Raw genomic sequence first — 12,585 nt, forward strand, 5'->3', positions numbered from 1 at the left:
TTCGTATCACTCACTCTGCAGACAAGACTTCGAGGTGCGTCTGAATCACCTCAGAGACAGTGTCATAGTCCAGTATCAGCAACACAGCCACCTCAAGCTACTGAGACGCTTCCGAGGACAGCTTGTACCCAACAGTTCTGTTTCATCGTTCAACATCTTCAGACCCCTTGCTGCTCCTCTTTCACAGATGTCACAGCCTGATAATCATTCACACATGGTCAATGGATCACCGAGTAATAATGCTCGTGAGTCCATCATATCGTTATCGCGCTACCGTCATCCGAATCATCAGCTGACAGCAGACACGCAGAAACACGTCGACCTGCTTTCCTCGGTCTCGCAGGACCATCCTATTCCTCCCCTATTACTACCTTATCGACTACGAATGCTGTAGCAGGCCCATCTTCGCAGACACCGAACAAGAAGGAACGACCATCCGATCGAGGAGGCCCTCGGATAATCAGGACGTTCGAGGAGATCAAAGTACCTGTCAAGTCGGAGGAATGGTATGAAGAGTTGGAGTGTGCTATGTGAGTCTTGTTGCCGAATTAGCACTTGGCGACCGCTAATCGGGCTGAATTAGATGCTCTCAAATACTGTATGTCTCCCCTCAGCTCAAAAAAACAGCGCATCTAGACTAATCTGCTGTTTCGCGACAGTGGTGCAACCCAAGCTATCGTTCCGTGCGGGTAAGTATTTTGCCTTCATCCGTCAAGCTAGTGCTTAGAGCTCGAATGGCCATCGGCAGCCACTCATTCTGCGGGCCATGTAGCTGGAAATGGATAAAAAGTAACGATGTAAGGCAACGGACGAGCTCTTCAGCTGTAGCGCGGTTGCTCATCGTTCAATGCAGCAACCATCCTGCCCTTCCTGTCGAATGAAGGTGTCAGATTTGACCCCGTTTATACCGAATATAATGGTGGACCAGATCATCGAGAGAAAGCTGGCGAACCTACCTGATACCGCTGAGAGGAACGCTATGATCATAGAAAGGAGAGAAAAAGCCCAGTGAGTCGATGGCGTCCTTTGCAACTCGCGTTCATATTGATTTTTTTGCTGACTTTCTCTATGATTATATTAGAGCCTGGAAAGTCATCCAGGCTAGCATGCCACCAGTCAAACCTCCCCCGCCTAAACGTCCTCGAGGCTTGGACGACATCATGCACAACCTCATCGACATAGCCGCACCGATGCCGATCATCCGAAGCGGTCACGCGCGTAGAGCTTCTCGGCAGATAATAGAGCTTGGCGCACCTATAGATGCGATCACAGCGGATGAGATAGACTCCGCTGAGAGGCTTAGATCAGAGAGGATCCAGGAGAGGCTGGCAGAGATGAGACGTTTGAGAGAAGAGAGAATCAGAATCCTCTCTAATCAAGTAGCAGCCGAGAGGAATGCGGATGCGGTATTTCACGCAGACGAGGAGGAGGAGCCAGACGCTGCTCGACTCGCCCAACGGACTACACCTCAGCCTCAATCGCCTTCTCGGCTCGGACAGACTCCTCCTCCACCCCTGCGTGCTTTGAGTCTGCGCTCACCCGCTCTGGCTCGTCGTCAGGCTCGTGGGAGGGACAGGGGCACGAGAGAAGATCCACTAGTTGTGCTATCCGATGAAGAGTGAAATGGACAGGCTAGTCGGTCTACAGCAATATCCCTTGACAGACTTTTGAGTCTTGTTTGTTCAAATGTTGTATATATCAGTCCTCTTGTAGAGTCTGCATCGGCCATGAAAGTGCAAGTGATGTTGAATGCTTCGAATACTATGATACAAAAGTAATGAGGATGAATAGATTGTCCATGAATGGGTGACGCATGAAGGTTTTTCTCATAATTTTGACGTTGTTGGTGATTTGGCCACATCCTTGGGGTCTGCCATATATCGAACCATCTCGAACTCCTTATGCTTGAACCTGCACCAATACATCAGTGTTATTATCATAAGCGGGTATTTGCATTCGCGAAACTCACCCGCATTTCTCGTAGAAAGCTATTTGATGCAACAGGTTTGATGTCAGGAATATTTGTTGCAGACTCTAAGCGAGATTTTTGGTCACTCACGTATGTTCTTCTCGCTGCAGTCTAGAATGATTTTGTAACACCCTTGGCTTGCTCCGATCTCTTCTAAAGCGTTAATGATGCGCAAGCCGAGCTTCTTGCCTTGTACTGCCTTTGACACAGCGATATCTTCTATATGTCCAACTAATCCAGCATTTCTCAAGAATTTACGCTCGACTATGATCGACCCGCTCGCCACGATCTGACCCTCACGTCTGTCAGTTCATATGCTACGGCACTACTACTTTCTGACAATCAATTCACCTTGTCGGTCGCTTTGTCCACTATGACAATGATGAAATACGTTCCAGCACATGCTTTCAGCCGATCAAAGTTCTCCTTGTAAGCTTTCGGCGACAGTTGGGGTGCGACCGTCAGTACCGATAACACATCGAAATGGCCTCTGTTGACATCGTCGGAGGCGAGTGGTCGTAGCTGGTTTTACGAGCGTGAGGTGAACTTGGGCCTCGCGGGACGCCGAGGCTGAGTATCGTACGTCACTCACGTGTAATTCCGGGCCAAGAAGGTTTTGCACGGACGCGGGAATCAATGATGGATCGAACAATAAGTCCAGCTGATGGTCGGAAGTCATTTGAGTGTTGCGGAGGCGGTAAGATCTTTTGATGGATTGAGAGATTGGGGATGAAAGGTGGTCGTTGACGTGAAAGTAGTGCTGGTGAAAGGATCAACCTGGCTGGTTTGCCGTAGCTGTGTAAATGTTGTTATTGATTCTTTTACGTCACCGTACAGGCTAGAATCACCGGGGCACCGACACCAGTTTGTTATCAGGCAAATAGCGTTGGAGATATCAGGCTCATCCACTCTCACCAAACCTCGACTTGAATTGGCGGCAATAACAATCAATTCATGTGTTCCTTACATCCACCTTGTAGCCAGTACCGCTCTTCATAGTCATTCGTCATGCCCAGACGCAAGAACGCCTATCTATCCGATGGCTCAGACTCGGAGGGATCGGGCTCCGCTGAGTCCATCGCGGACTATGATTCTCAAGAAGATGACGATTCTCGAGCTGAAAGAAGGTTGTTCGAACACAAAGGCAAGAGACGGAGAACTGGCGGAGGACAAAACGGGAAAGCTTCAGCTTGGGAGGGGATATTTGGTGAAGAACCCGAAGAAGGTCATGGTGGGAGAGGTATAGGGTCTCGTAAAAAGGGCGCAAGCAGCTCAAGCAGAACCGATTGGACCAAGTGAGTAACATAAGTGACTGCACATATGCCTCTATAAGTCATAACACTGACTGAAGCTTCTAGAGCTCCCTCTTTCGTATCCTCAGGACCCTCGAAGACTCTCACAGAGGAGGAAGTTGCAGAGGTACAAGGCAAGCAATCGAATGACGGAGAGGATGAAGACGAAAGCTCCGGCTCGGAAGAAACGGACGAAGACGAAGACGAAGATGAGGAACCGTCACGACAGCCTTCTCCTCGGATCCGAGAAGAGGAAGATGAGCAGCCAACTCGGAGAGGAATGGGACAAGGAGGCCTCGTTCCAGTCGATGGGCTTACGAACGATGCCGAAAAGTCTGCGGCGAACGCTGGTGGGAGCAAAGGTGGTATAGGATCTTCATCTCGTGGAGGCGGCAGAGGCGGCATCGGCTCGTCCAGTAGACCTCCTGCTAGGGCGACACCACCACCTGTAGAACCACCTATTGACGGACCGAGAGGAGGATTGGGCTCAGCTCAAGCTCCCGTTCAGCCTATCGACGAAATCGCGCCCTCGAGGAACATGCCTTCAGCCTTCGGTCGTCCACCTCCTACCCTAACAGCCTCGTCAGGACCCTCTCGCAAACAGCAGTCTTTTATCTCACGTCCCGCCACGACTGCTGCCGCCAAGCAAGCTGAATTAACGGCTTCCGAGCGAGCTCACTTCAGTAAAATCTCTTCGTCTTTTGGTGCAAGGATGTTAGCTAAACAGGGTTGGGAAGCTGGAAAAGGTCTCGGGGCTCAGGAAGATGGAAGAGCCGTTCCTATACAGGTCGGGAAAGTGTTTAAAGGCCAAGGTATCCAAAGTGGGATGCGAACGGAGGACAGTAAGAGAGAAGCTAGGCGGCAAGGGCATGTGTTCTCGGATGATGAGGACGAGAAGCCTAAGAAAGGACATCGAGCTAGGGGAGGCAAGGCTTCGAAAGAACCCAAAGATGAGGTGGAACAAAGTTGGAAGAAGCAGAAAAAGGTCAAGGTCAAGGTGGAACACAAGACGTACGAACAGCTTTTGGCAGAAGCTGGTGATGCCGGTCCCGCGCCTGGCGTAGGGCTGGTCCTCGATGCGAGAGGCGGAGATGTGAGTGCCTTGTGTATCACCAGTGTGTCATATGCTAATCATCATTTGCAGCTCAAGGAAGTCTCATCGCTCTCGGCATTGTCCTTATCAACTTGGACTCCGACGTCTGACAATATGAAATTACCGGAACTACGGCACAATTTGCGATTGATTGTTGATGTGGCGAAAGGGGATGTGGAAGGGCTCATACGGGAAGGGAAATCTGTCAATGAGAGACGTCGCTGGGCTGTACGCGAGGAGCAGGTCACCAGGGCGAAAGTGGGAGAAGCCGAGAAACGTGAGCATCAGCCTTCTACGCCATACTTGTTACATACTGAATTGATTCACCTTTCAGGCATCGCGAGGATACGGCAGATACAGGAATTAGTGGCAAACATCTCAACCATTGCTGCCGAGCAATCCACTTCACCCAACCCATCTTTGGCGCCGCTTTCTGAAAGCTTCAACTCCCTCCTGAGCACGTATCCTGAGGAATACCGATCACAATCCCTTGATGATGTAATTGTTGGCGCTATCGCTCAAGTCGTAAGTACCTCTTGCTACCAATATCAATCATTGCACTGACATGTTCACATCAGCAACGACGCGCATTCGCCTCATGGGAGCCGTTCGACGTTTCGACGGATGTCTTGCTTTCATCGTTAAAATCGTGGCGCAAGGCGTACAATCTGCCTGAGACCGGATCTGAGGATATGGCGTTGGCCGCAAACGGCTCGGACAGACACGGTGGTATCAAGACCAAGCAAGATAATGGGAATTTGATGATGAGCGCTTGGGAGAGCATGTTGTGGACGATGTGGGTGCCAAAAGTGCGGTCTGCTATCAAGTGAGTCATTCGATACATTACGGCGAGATCAGTGCTGATAGAGCGAACTCATCAGTAACAATTGGGATGCTGCATCCCCACATGCCGCTGTTCATCTGCTTGAGTCATGGGATCCACTTTTACCAGCATTCATCCGAGACAATGTTCTTGATCAGCTGGTGCTCCCTAAAGTCAAAGCCGCCATCGAGCAGTGGGACCCGAGACGAGCGAAGCACAGCAAACAGCCAACATCTCTTGCTAGTATCGTCTTCCCCTGGTTACCCCTGCTAGGAGATAGAGGAGATGACATGCTGGACGGGGCGAAAAGACGTATACGATCGGTATTGCGGAACTGGGTGGTCAAAGACGGCATACCAGACGAATTTATCAAATGGAGAAAAGACGTAAGTTGGTGTCCGGAAGGCAACGCTTCTATCACTCACCAGAATTCACAGGTCTTCTCATCGAACGAATGGGACAAAATCATCATCCAGTATGTCTTGCCTAAACTCGGTGTATGTTTGCGAGACGACTTTTCGATCAACCCGCGAAAACAAGATCTTGTACCGCTGGAAGATTGGATCATGCCCTGGCACAAGCTCCTACGATCTTCCATGTTCTCTCATCTGTTGGAGGTGGAATTCTTCCCCAAATGGCTGGACATATTGTACATTTGGCTTGTTCAGCCTGCCTACAAACCTGACGAAGTGGCTAACTGGTAAGTACACTTGCCAAAGCGATATAAGAGCTCAGGCTGATGCATTCTGCAACGCCAGGTTCGTCTGGTGGAAAGGACGGTTCCCAGAAGCTGTTCTGCAAATGAGAGGTATCAATCATGGTTTCAACAGTGGTTTAGACTTGATGGATCAGGCTATCAAGTTGGGTACCGAAGCACCCCACAAACTCGTAAAACCCATTTTCACACCTTTGCCGCCCAGCAAGACGTCTACTTCAAAATATGCGAAGACCAAGCCGACTATCGAAGAAATCAAACGACCCATCGACATCCAGAATACCGACATCACTTTCAGGAATATCGCAGAAGATTTCGCATCTCAGCATGACCTTATTTTCCTGCCGATTGGCAGATCACACGAAATGACCGGAAAACCCCTGTTCAAGGTATCCAAGAGTGTCGATGGCCGGGGCGGCATCACCATTTACATCGGCGACAATGCTGTCTTCGCCCAGGGTGAGGATGGAAGCTTCAGAGCGATATCGTTAGAAGATATGGTCAAGAGGGCTTCCGCGTCCAAGTGACCGAGATAAATATAGGGTTCCAGCATAGCTTGCGTCGGAATGCCCATGTTTCATCACTCGAAGGCTGCTGCTAAGTGGAGTGACATGTTGCATGTCTCAGTCTTTGGAGATGCGTTAACTGGCATATTGAATCTATATTACAATACATGAAAGTGAAGACCCTGTGTTCTTTCCTCGTGTACATTGTGTCAAGTACTGTCCACGGAGTTTTGTGACGATTACAGACGATTAGTGTGAATCATCGGATTGAGATTGCCTGATAGTATCTCAGCAACCTGCAAAATTAGATTCTTTCCACGCGGACTTCCCATTCCGCACCCCCGTGTCCGGGATCCGCTTCAAACAACAATACATTGCACTTGCCCTCCTGTCTCGGTGTGGACAATGAAGGCTGAATCTCATTCCATCGCTGGTCAGCCTTTTCTTTCATCGTAAATTTGAGTCGGCCAATGACCTCAGCCGAGTGAGGGGGAAGTAGGAATTTGAATGGTCGTGAGGCATTAAAGGCGAAAACAGCATAAGACCTGATCTGTACCACATTGATCTTCGGCAAGCGGGCAGGGATGTCGATGATCGGCTGATCCGCAATTGGGGTGACCGCGCCATCTATGAAGTCGACACGATGTGGTGCTTCTTTAGTGGAAGCCGGGGTCGCCAGGGAATCGACAGCAGTCGACGATGATGACGTCTCTCTGGACATGCTATATGACTGGCAATTACGGCAAACAAATGAGCTGAGATTGGCGAAATTACGCACTAGGCTCAACTCGAACTGTACTCACGCCTAGGAGAGGCGTTCTCTCATTGGAATCAACATTTGCTTGATTCTCTTCGTTCTCATCATTACCTTCGGGGACAGCGGCTTTTGATCGGAAGGATGATACCAGGAATTCCCAGATATTGACGAAAAATCGACCGACAGCCCGGAGCAGCCACCATTGGGATGAAGCCGCGTCGGAATCGCGATGAGGGATACACGAATCCTGTGCATTTGACCCAGTCGACGGGTCCTGTTCCGTCGCCCTGAGAGGCTCGACCGATTTGGCAGGAAGTTCTTCATGGTGGTCACCCTCGGCTAGAGTGAGTCCGATTGATTTGGATCCGGGATCGGCATCGACCAGGTGATCAACTTCACCGAATTCTTCCTCTCCGATCTCAGCCTGTAAAGCATTTGGGGCACAGATCCAGATGGAATCATCATGTCCTACACCGCGAAGCTCAATGAATTCAGCCAAATGGTAAACTTCTCCAACGGCGCCAGGATCCAACCGGAGGGTGAGATGTCGGTGGGATCCCTCAAGACCTCCGTCCAGATAAGTGAACGACGGGTCTTCATCGGAATTGGAGGGGCACAAGGCTAGCGGACTAGCGCCGAAGGTTTGATTGTCAATCGTGATGGTGATAACCTGAGGGGACTGGATGGTTCCAGCCAAGATGACCAAGTATGCAGATTCTGATCTATCGTCTCCGCGATGAACAGCTAGAGCAGCTATATCATCGTTATTCCCGTCTATTTCTGCGAGACGGAATGGCCCGGTGTCCCATCGAGCTATTCTCAGCGCGGCTGTCAACGTTTGGCGGACCCGACCTGTCGCCGTAGCATAAACCGCTGCATCCGTCCTTTCAGGTAAGGATGACGTTGCTTTGATGGTCAAGAATGATCCGGCGAAGACGACGAGATTTGGACCCGACAGCGTGGGAGACTTCTTTGTTTCAGAGCTGATAGGAAAATGGAAAGGAGTAGATAATTGAGATGACGCTCGGGAGGTCAACAGTAAGAGCGAAGCTGACAGATCAGCGCGAGAAGGGACAGTGGTAATGACCGGTGTTGTAATACTGCTCATCGCTGTCAGCTTGCATCTCTCCATACGATGATCGTGACATACTCATTGATCGTCTCGAAAGCCAAAGCGCTGCCAGTCCAGGTTCCATCCATCTCGGCTCCGTCAGACCATCTACCTGTCTTGATCTCACCTTCGAAGGAATCTCTCGCACCCATGTCCACTTTGACAATGCCGTTACCTCCCATACCTCCTAGCCAGTGGGTCTCGCCTGCCGCAGTGATATGTCGATAAGTGTACGAATACTCCCGTCCCACTGTTGCTGGAATGATCAGCGAGGCAAGATAGGTGACATCATCGGGAGCAACAATCAGACCATCGCTCTTGGCTTTGATCTGTATCGTGACATTCGAGCTGATTTGATCAATCGGCTGATGATGTCCTGGATTGCTTGGACCAGGCTGTGTGTAAGGATGAAGTTGAACGGCGGTCCAGTCTCCAGGCTGACTGATAGGTGCACCGAAGTCGTCGAGTCGAGGAAGGTCTGTCCATATCTCCCATGAGCCTGAGTGATCCTCCTTGTCTGCGAAAGTTGCGAGAAAGTTGAGCTGGATGAAGGGATTGTGGGACACTGCGTACACAAGAGAAGTGTAAGCTAGGGGAGGGCGAAAGACCGGCATCGTCGATCAATTGCCAGTCAATGCAGCCTGCGGTCAGCTGGGCAACCAATACTGAATGACTCTGAGCGTGCAACGAAAGTGGACCGATAGTCCTCCCTCGGGGCAGTGCATATCCTGGTAAAATCACTCAATCATGACAATGCCCTTGAGAGTGTGCAGTGCACATTCATTCGCCCTACAAGGCGTGGGAAATCATTTCAGGACGCAAAAGCAGATCAACGAGTAACTTGTTGCCATCTGCGAGCAGAGTACGTAATTTCGTTATCGCATCATCATCGACAGGCACAATCATATTCATTCCACTCACGAGGTGAGGCGTGCGTCAGGCATCCAGCCGATTCTCGTTCGCCTAATTCTCAACAGTAAATTCAAAACAGCAATACCCCTCCACCTTTCCCTCGCAATCAGGTCCAGTGTAACCTCTGTGCTTGGTGCCAAAACGCAGCGATATTATATCGAGCATCTTTCAGCAGCATAGGTTCGTCATCAAGGCTACTCGCTCCAAGACACAGTCGAGGCAGGCAGAACTTGTGTCTCTCGACAGAAAAGACACTCTTTGATCGCGCTCATCACAATAACAAGACTTCGGCAAAATGGGCATAGTAGAAAAGATAGAGGAGATAGAGAGTGGGTAGATCAAAATACTTTCCGCATCTGAATGTCGCTGATCTGTTCCAACTAAAAATGCGTAGAGGAGATGGCGAGGAGTGAGCTCAACCCTTACATATTCTAAGAGCTGCTGACGGAAATTGATGCAACGATGTACAGCTCAGAAGAAGTAAATCTGAACCCCCAACTCTGTCGTTCAATTGCTCAGCTGACTTCGAACATATAGTAAGGCGACGGAATATCACCTGGGTTTACTGAAGGTGAGTGATTCACTGACTCGACGACTAGCCTGGCTGATTTGATTCTGCACGCCCAGGCTAAGCGTACGTTGTGACCAAGTGGTCTCGTTAGACCGTGCATTAACCATTTAAACAGTCGCAAAGTATCGGGCTCAACTACTGGAACCAGAGAAGAAGGGTCCAAAAGGGGAAGGTTTTGATGTGATGAAATCAGGAGGCAAGTTGATCGTGTATCTTGATGTTACCCATATTAACATAGACCACTAGACGCTCGAGTGTGTATGATTGGATTCCCCTCGGTCGGTAAATCGACTTTACTATCGAAAGTGACGAAGACAGAATCGGTGGTCGGAGCATATGAATTTACAACTTTGACGGTAGGTTGAATTCACCTGTGGATGGGGTTCATACTTCACTAAACCCTTCACAGGCTATACCAGGTGTTCTAGAGTACGAAGGAGCGAGAGTCCAGTTGTTGGATTTACCTGGTATCGTGCAAGATGCGGCGAAGGGAAGAGGTAGAGGTAGACAGGTGGTCGCTGTGGCTAAGACGGCTGATCTGATTCTGCTTATGAGTGAGCCAGCATCCCTCGGTTGTGTCCGATTACTACTAATAACTCGCAAATAGTTGACGCAACGAAGTCGGCAGAGCAGAAAAAGATGTTAGAGACAGAGCTGGAAGCCGTTGGGATCCGGTTGAATACCAAACCACCGGATGTCGTATTCAAGCAGAAGACTGCGGGTGGTATCACCGTGAGTGTACGAACTAAGCGCTGGACTGTATTAACTCATTTCGAGTAGATCAATAATACTGTCAAGCTCACGAAAACAGATGAGAGAACTCTGCGATCGATATTGCAGACATATAAGAGTGAGATATGCCGTCAGTCTGGTGCCCATCGTGAATACTGATCTTGAGCCATTTCAGTACATAATTGTGACGTGATGGTGCGAGAGGACGTACGTATCAAAGGGTTTCTTGTCCCCATAGCCTCGCTGAGCATAGAGGTTGCCAATTCAGATAACAACGGACGAGTTTATCGATGTTCTGCTGGGAACAAGAAAATATATCCCTGCTCTGACAGTGATAAACAAGGTAGACGGAGTATCCATGGAGACGCTAGACTCCATGGCTCGAGAAGGTGATGGAAGAACTATCATGATTAGTTGTGAGATAGATCTAGGATTGGATTGGCTATTAGAAGCTATTTGGGCAGTAAGTTTTGATTATCCGGCTTGGTGCGCGCAGTTGGGCTAAATAGCTGTGTAGGAACTGGGCATGGTCAAGTAAGTCTTTCCTGTCCGAGATCATTGATTGTGGTAAGCTTATTCACGATCTGCCAGAGTATACACAAAGAGACGAGGAGATCAGCCGGATCTGTCTGATCCCATCTGTCTGAGACAAGGCGCTACCATAGAAGCGGTCTGTCACGGTATTCACAGGGGTCTGGCTTCGCATTTCAAGTACGCGTTTCACTCTTTCTGAATCACAAGTTTTCGGAGATGCAGCTGAGCATTTGGGTAGATACGCATTGGTATGGGGCAAATCCAGCAAATTCAATCCTCAGCCTCAAAAGGTTGGACTGACCCACCCTGTTCAGGATGAAGACGTGTAAGTCTTCGCGCTTTCTTTCCTTCTCCTCAGCTGATTCATCAAACTGTCATCCGCTAGTGTAAGCATCTTCACCAAATAATCAGTCAGTGTCTCGACCGCCTCGAGTCCCGCTGCTCTTCATCAATGTATTCATTACACATTGACCGGAAGGCATGTGACCCGATTCCTTGTGCCAATACTGCGGATCCAACATGGGCCAATGCGGGGGCTAAATCGTCTACACAATTCAGCCAGAATAAGCCTTGATATCTGAGATATCGCTGGAATTGAGATGGGATCAGAGAGACATTCTTGAAAATTTCGAAATGAACATGCAAGTTCAGAACCGTATCACTGACTGGTCCTGACGTCATGAGCAAGCTCTCATCGGGTATGAACATATTGGTCTGCCTGTTAACCCACAACTCTCGCGACGAAATTCACAAGCTTGCTATTTCGAAGGAGGACATTGATTGTGCTGACAGGAGTGTGACGTAACGGATCGCAAGCGAGTCAAGCGAGACAGTGAAGTTCAACAGAAGCACTTCAGTAGAAGCGCTGGAATTCGTATGTCTGCAAGATGACCTCTTTTGAAAACGTCAATCGTCATAAGAATTTGTCAAATTCGTTGCAGCCTTTCCTGATATTTCCATAAGTTCGGTTGGAGGCATGAGAAAACGCGAACCAAGCGATACATTCCGGTGTGCTCAATACCGTACACATGATCAGCAGCTATAGCGCCCGCTTCCGAAGTCCATTTACGCCCGAAAACATCTGTTACCCCGTATTGCTTGCTGATACGGCTGTTCCGAAACAGAGAGGAACCCCGCAAGCCGTCAAGGGTCTTACGGATCTGAACAACCTTATCAAGGCCTATCTAGAACCAAACAAAGTGAAAAATGATCCGTTCGCTTGGCTCTCTTCCGAGATTTAGGTGCATTTTCTATCCGTAAATGACACGCCACATGGCGAACAAGAGGTTTATGCCACTTAAACCCGACGTAAATTTCCGGGGAGAGTGAAGAAACTATTTACGGGATCAAATTTGTGGAGATGATACAAGAAACCGGCGGTAGTTGACATAGGCGCGCGTAAACTCGGTTAGTCTGAGAACTTTTCCCACGTCATTGATTCGCTGGAGTCGATTTGTATGTGTAATATGTAATCTGGACAGCCGAGATACACATCCCCCCCCTCATAGCAACGATCAAATCCCCAACGTGCGTGTGTGTGACTGAGCTGACTCAACAAAGGAGGATTCTT

At 49.3% G+C, this 12,585-nt stretch overlaps 5 protein-coding genes across 5 annotated transcripts; 3 read left to right on the forward strand and 2 right to left on the reverse strand.

Moving 5' to 3' along the window:
- Positions 1-187: 187 nt before the first annotated feature.
- I303_106771 (uncharacterized protein) lies at positions 188-1,622 on the forward strand (the record flags this gene model as incomplete). The annotated part of the gene is made up of 7 exons (XM_065969437.1): positions 188-245; positions 311-530; positions 584-598; positions 660-689; positions 749-797; positions 854-1,008; positions 1,082-1,622. The coding sequence occupies 7 exons, from the start codon at positions 188-190 to the stop codon at positions 1,620-1,622; spliced, it is 1,068 nt and encodes a 355-aa protein (XP_065825509.1).
- A 204-nt stretch (positions 1,623-1,826) lies between these two features.
- I303_106772 (uncharacterized protein) lies at positions 1,827-2,648 on the reverse strand (the record flags this gene model as incomplete). The annotated part of the gene is made up of 5 exons (XM_018411842.1): positions 1,827-1,911; positions 1,970-1,988; positions 2,060-2,258; positions 2,321-2,491; positions 2,562-2,648. 5 exons carry the CDS (start codon positions 2,646-2,648, stop codon positions 1,827-1,829), a joined length of 561 nt encoding a protein of 186 aa, XP_018259043.1.
- A 329-nt stretch (positions 2,649-2,977) lies between these two features.
- Positions 2,978-6,419, forward strand: I303_106773 (uncharacterized protein; the record flags this gene model as incomplete). Its single annotated transcript, XM_018411841.1, has 8 exons — positions 2,978-3,264; positions 3,328-4,354; positions 4,406-4,631; positions 4,689-4,879; positions 4,933-5,180; positions 5,236-5,563; positions 5,615-5,877; positions 5,936-6,419. The coding sequence occupies 8 exons, from the start codon at positions 2,978-2,980 to the stop codon at positions 6,417-6,419; spliced, it is 3,054 nt and encodes a 1,017-aa protein (XP_018259042.1).
- Positions 6,420-6,702: 283 nt separating this feature from the next.
- Positions 6,703-8,880, reverse strand: I303_106774 (uncharacterized protein; the record flags this gene model as incomplete). The annotated part of the gene is made up of 3 exons (XM_018411840.1): positions 6,703-7,128; positions 7,202-8,255; positions 8,306-8,880. The coding sequence occupies 3 exons, from the start codon at positions 8,878-8,880 to the stop codon at positions 6,703-6,705; spliced, it is 2,055 nt and encodes a 684-aa protein (XP_018259041.1).
- Positions 8,881-9,473: 593 nt separating this feature from the next.
- On the forward strand, positions 9,474-11,422 carry I303_106775 (uncharacterized protein; the record flags this gene model as incomplete). Its single annotated transcript, XM_065969438.1, has 16 exons — positions 9,474-9,507; positions 9,573-9,587; positions 9,649-9,658; positions 9,716-9,749; positions 9,806-9,812; positions 9,865-9,945; positions 9,996-10,105; positions 10,159-10,303; positions 10,357-10,481; positions 10,530-10,599; positions 10,657-10,688; positions 10,750-10,944; positions 10,999-11,015; positions 11,073-11,192; positions 11,254-11,340; positions 11,401-11,422. 16 exons carry the CDS (start codon positions 9,474-9,476, stop codon positions 11,420-11,422), a joined length of 1,104 nt encoding a protein of 367 aa, XP_065825510.1.
- Positions 11,423-12,585: the final 1,163 nt, after the last annotated feature.

This window comes from Kwoniella dejecticola, chromosome 8 (genome assembly GCF_000512565.2).
Source record: "Kwoniella dejecticola CBS 10117 chromosome 8, complete sequence".
NCBI classification, from domain to species: Eukaryota; Fungi; Basidiomycota; class Tremellomycetes; order Tremellales; family Cryptococcaceae; genus Kwoniella; species Kwoniella dejecticola.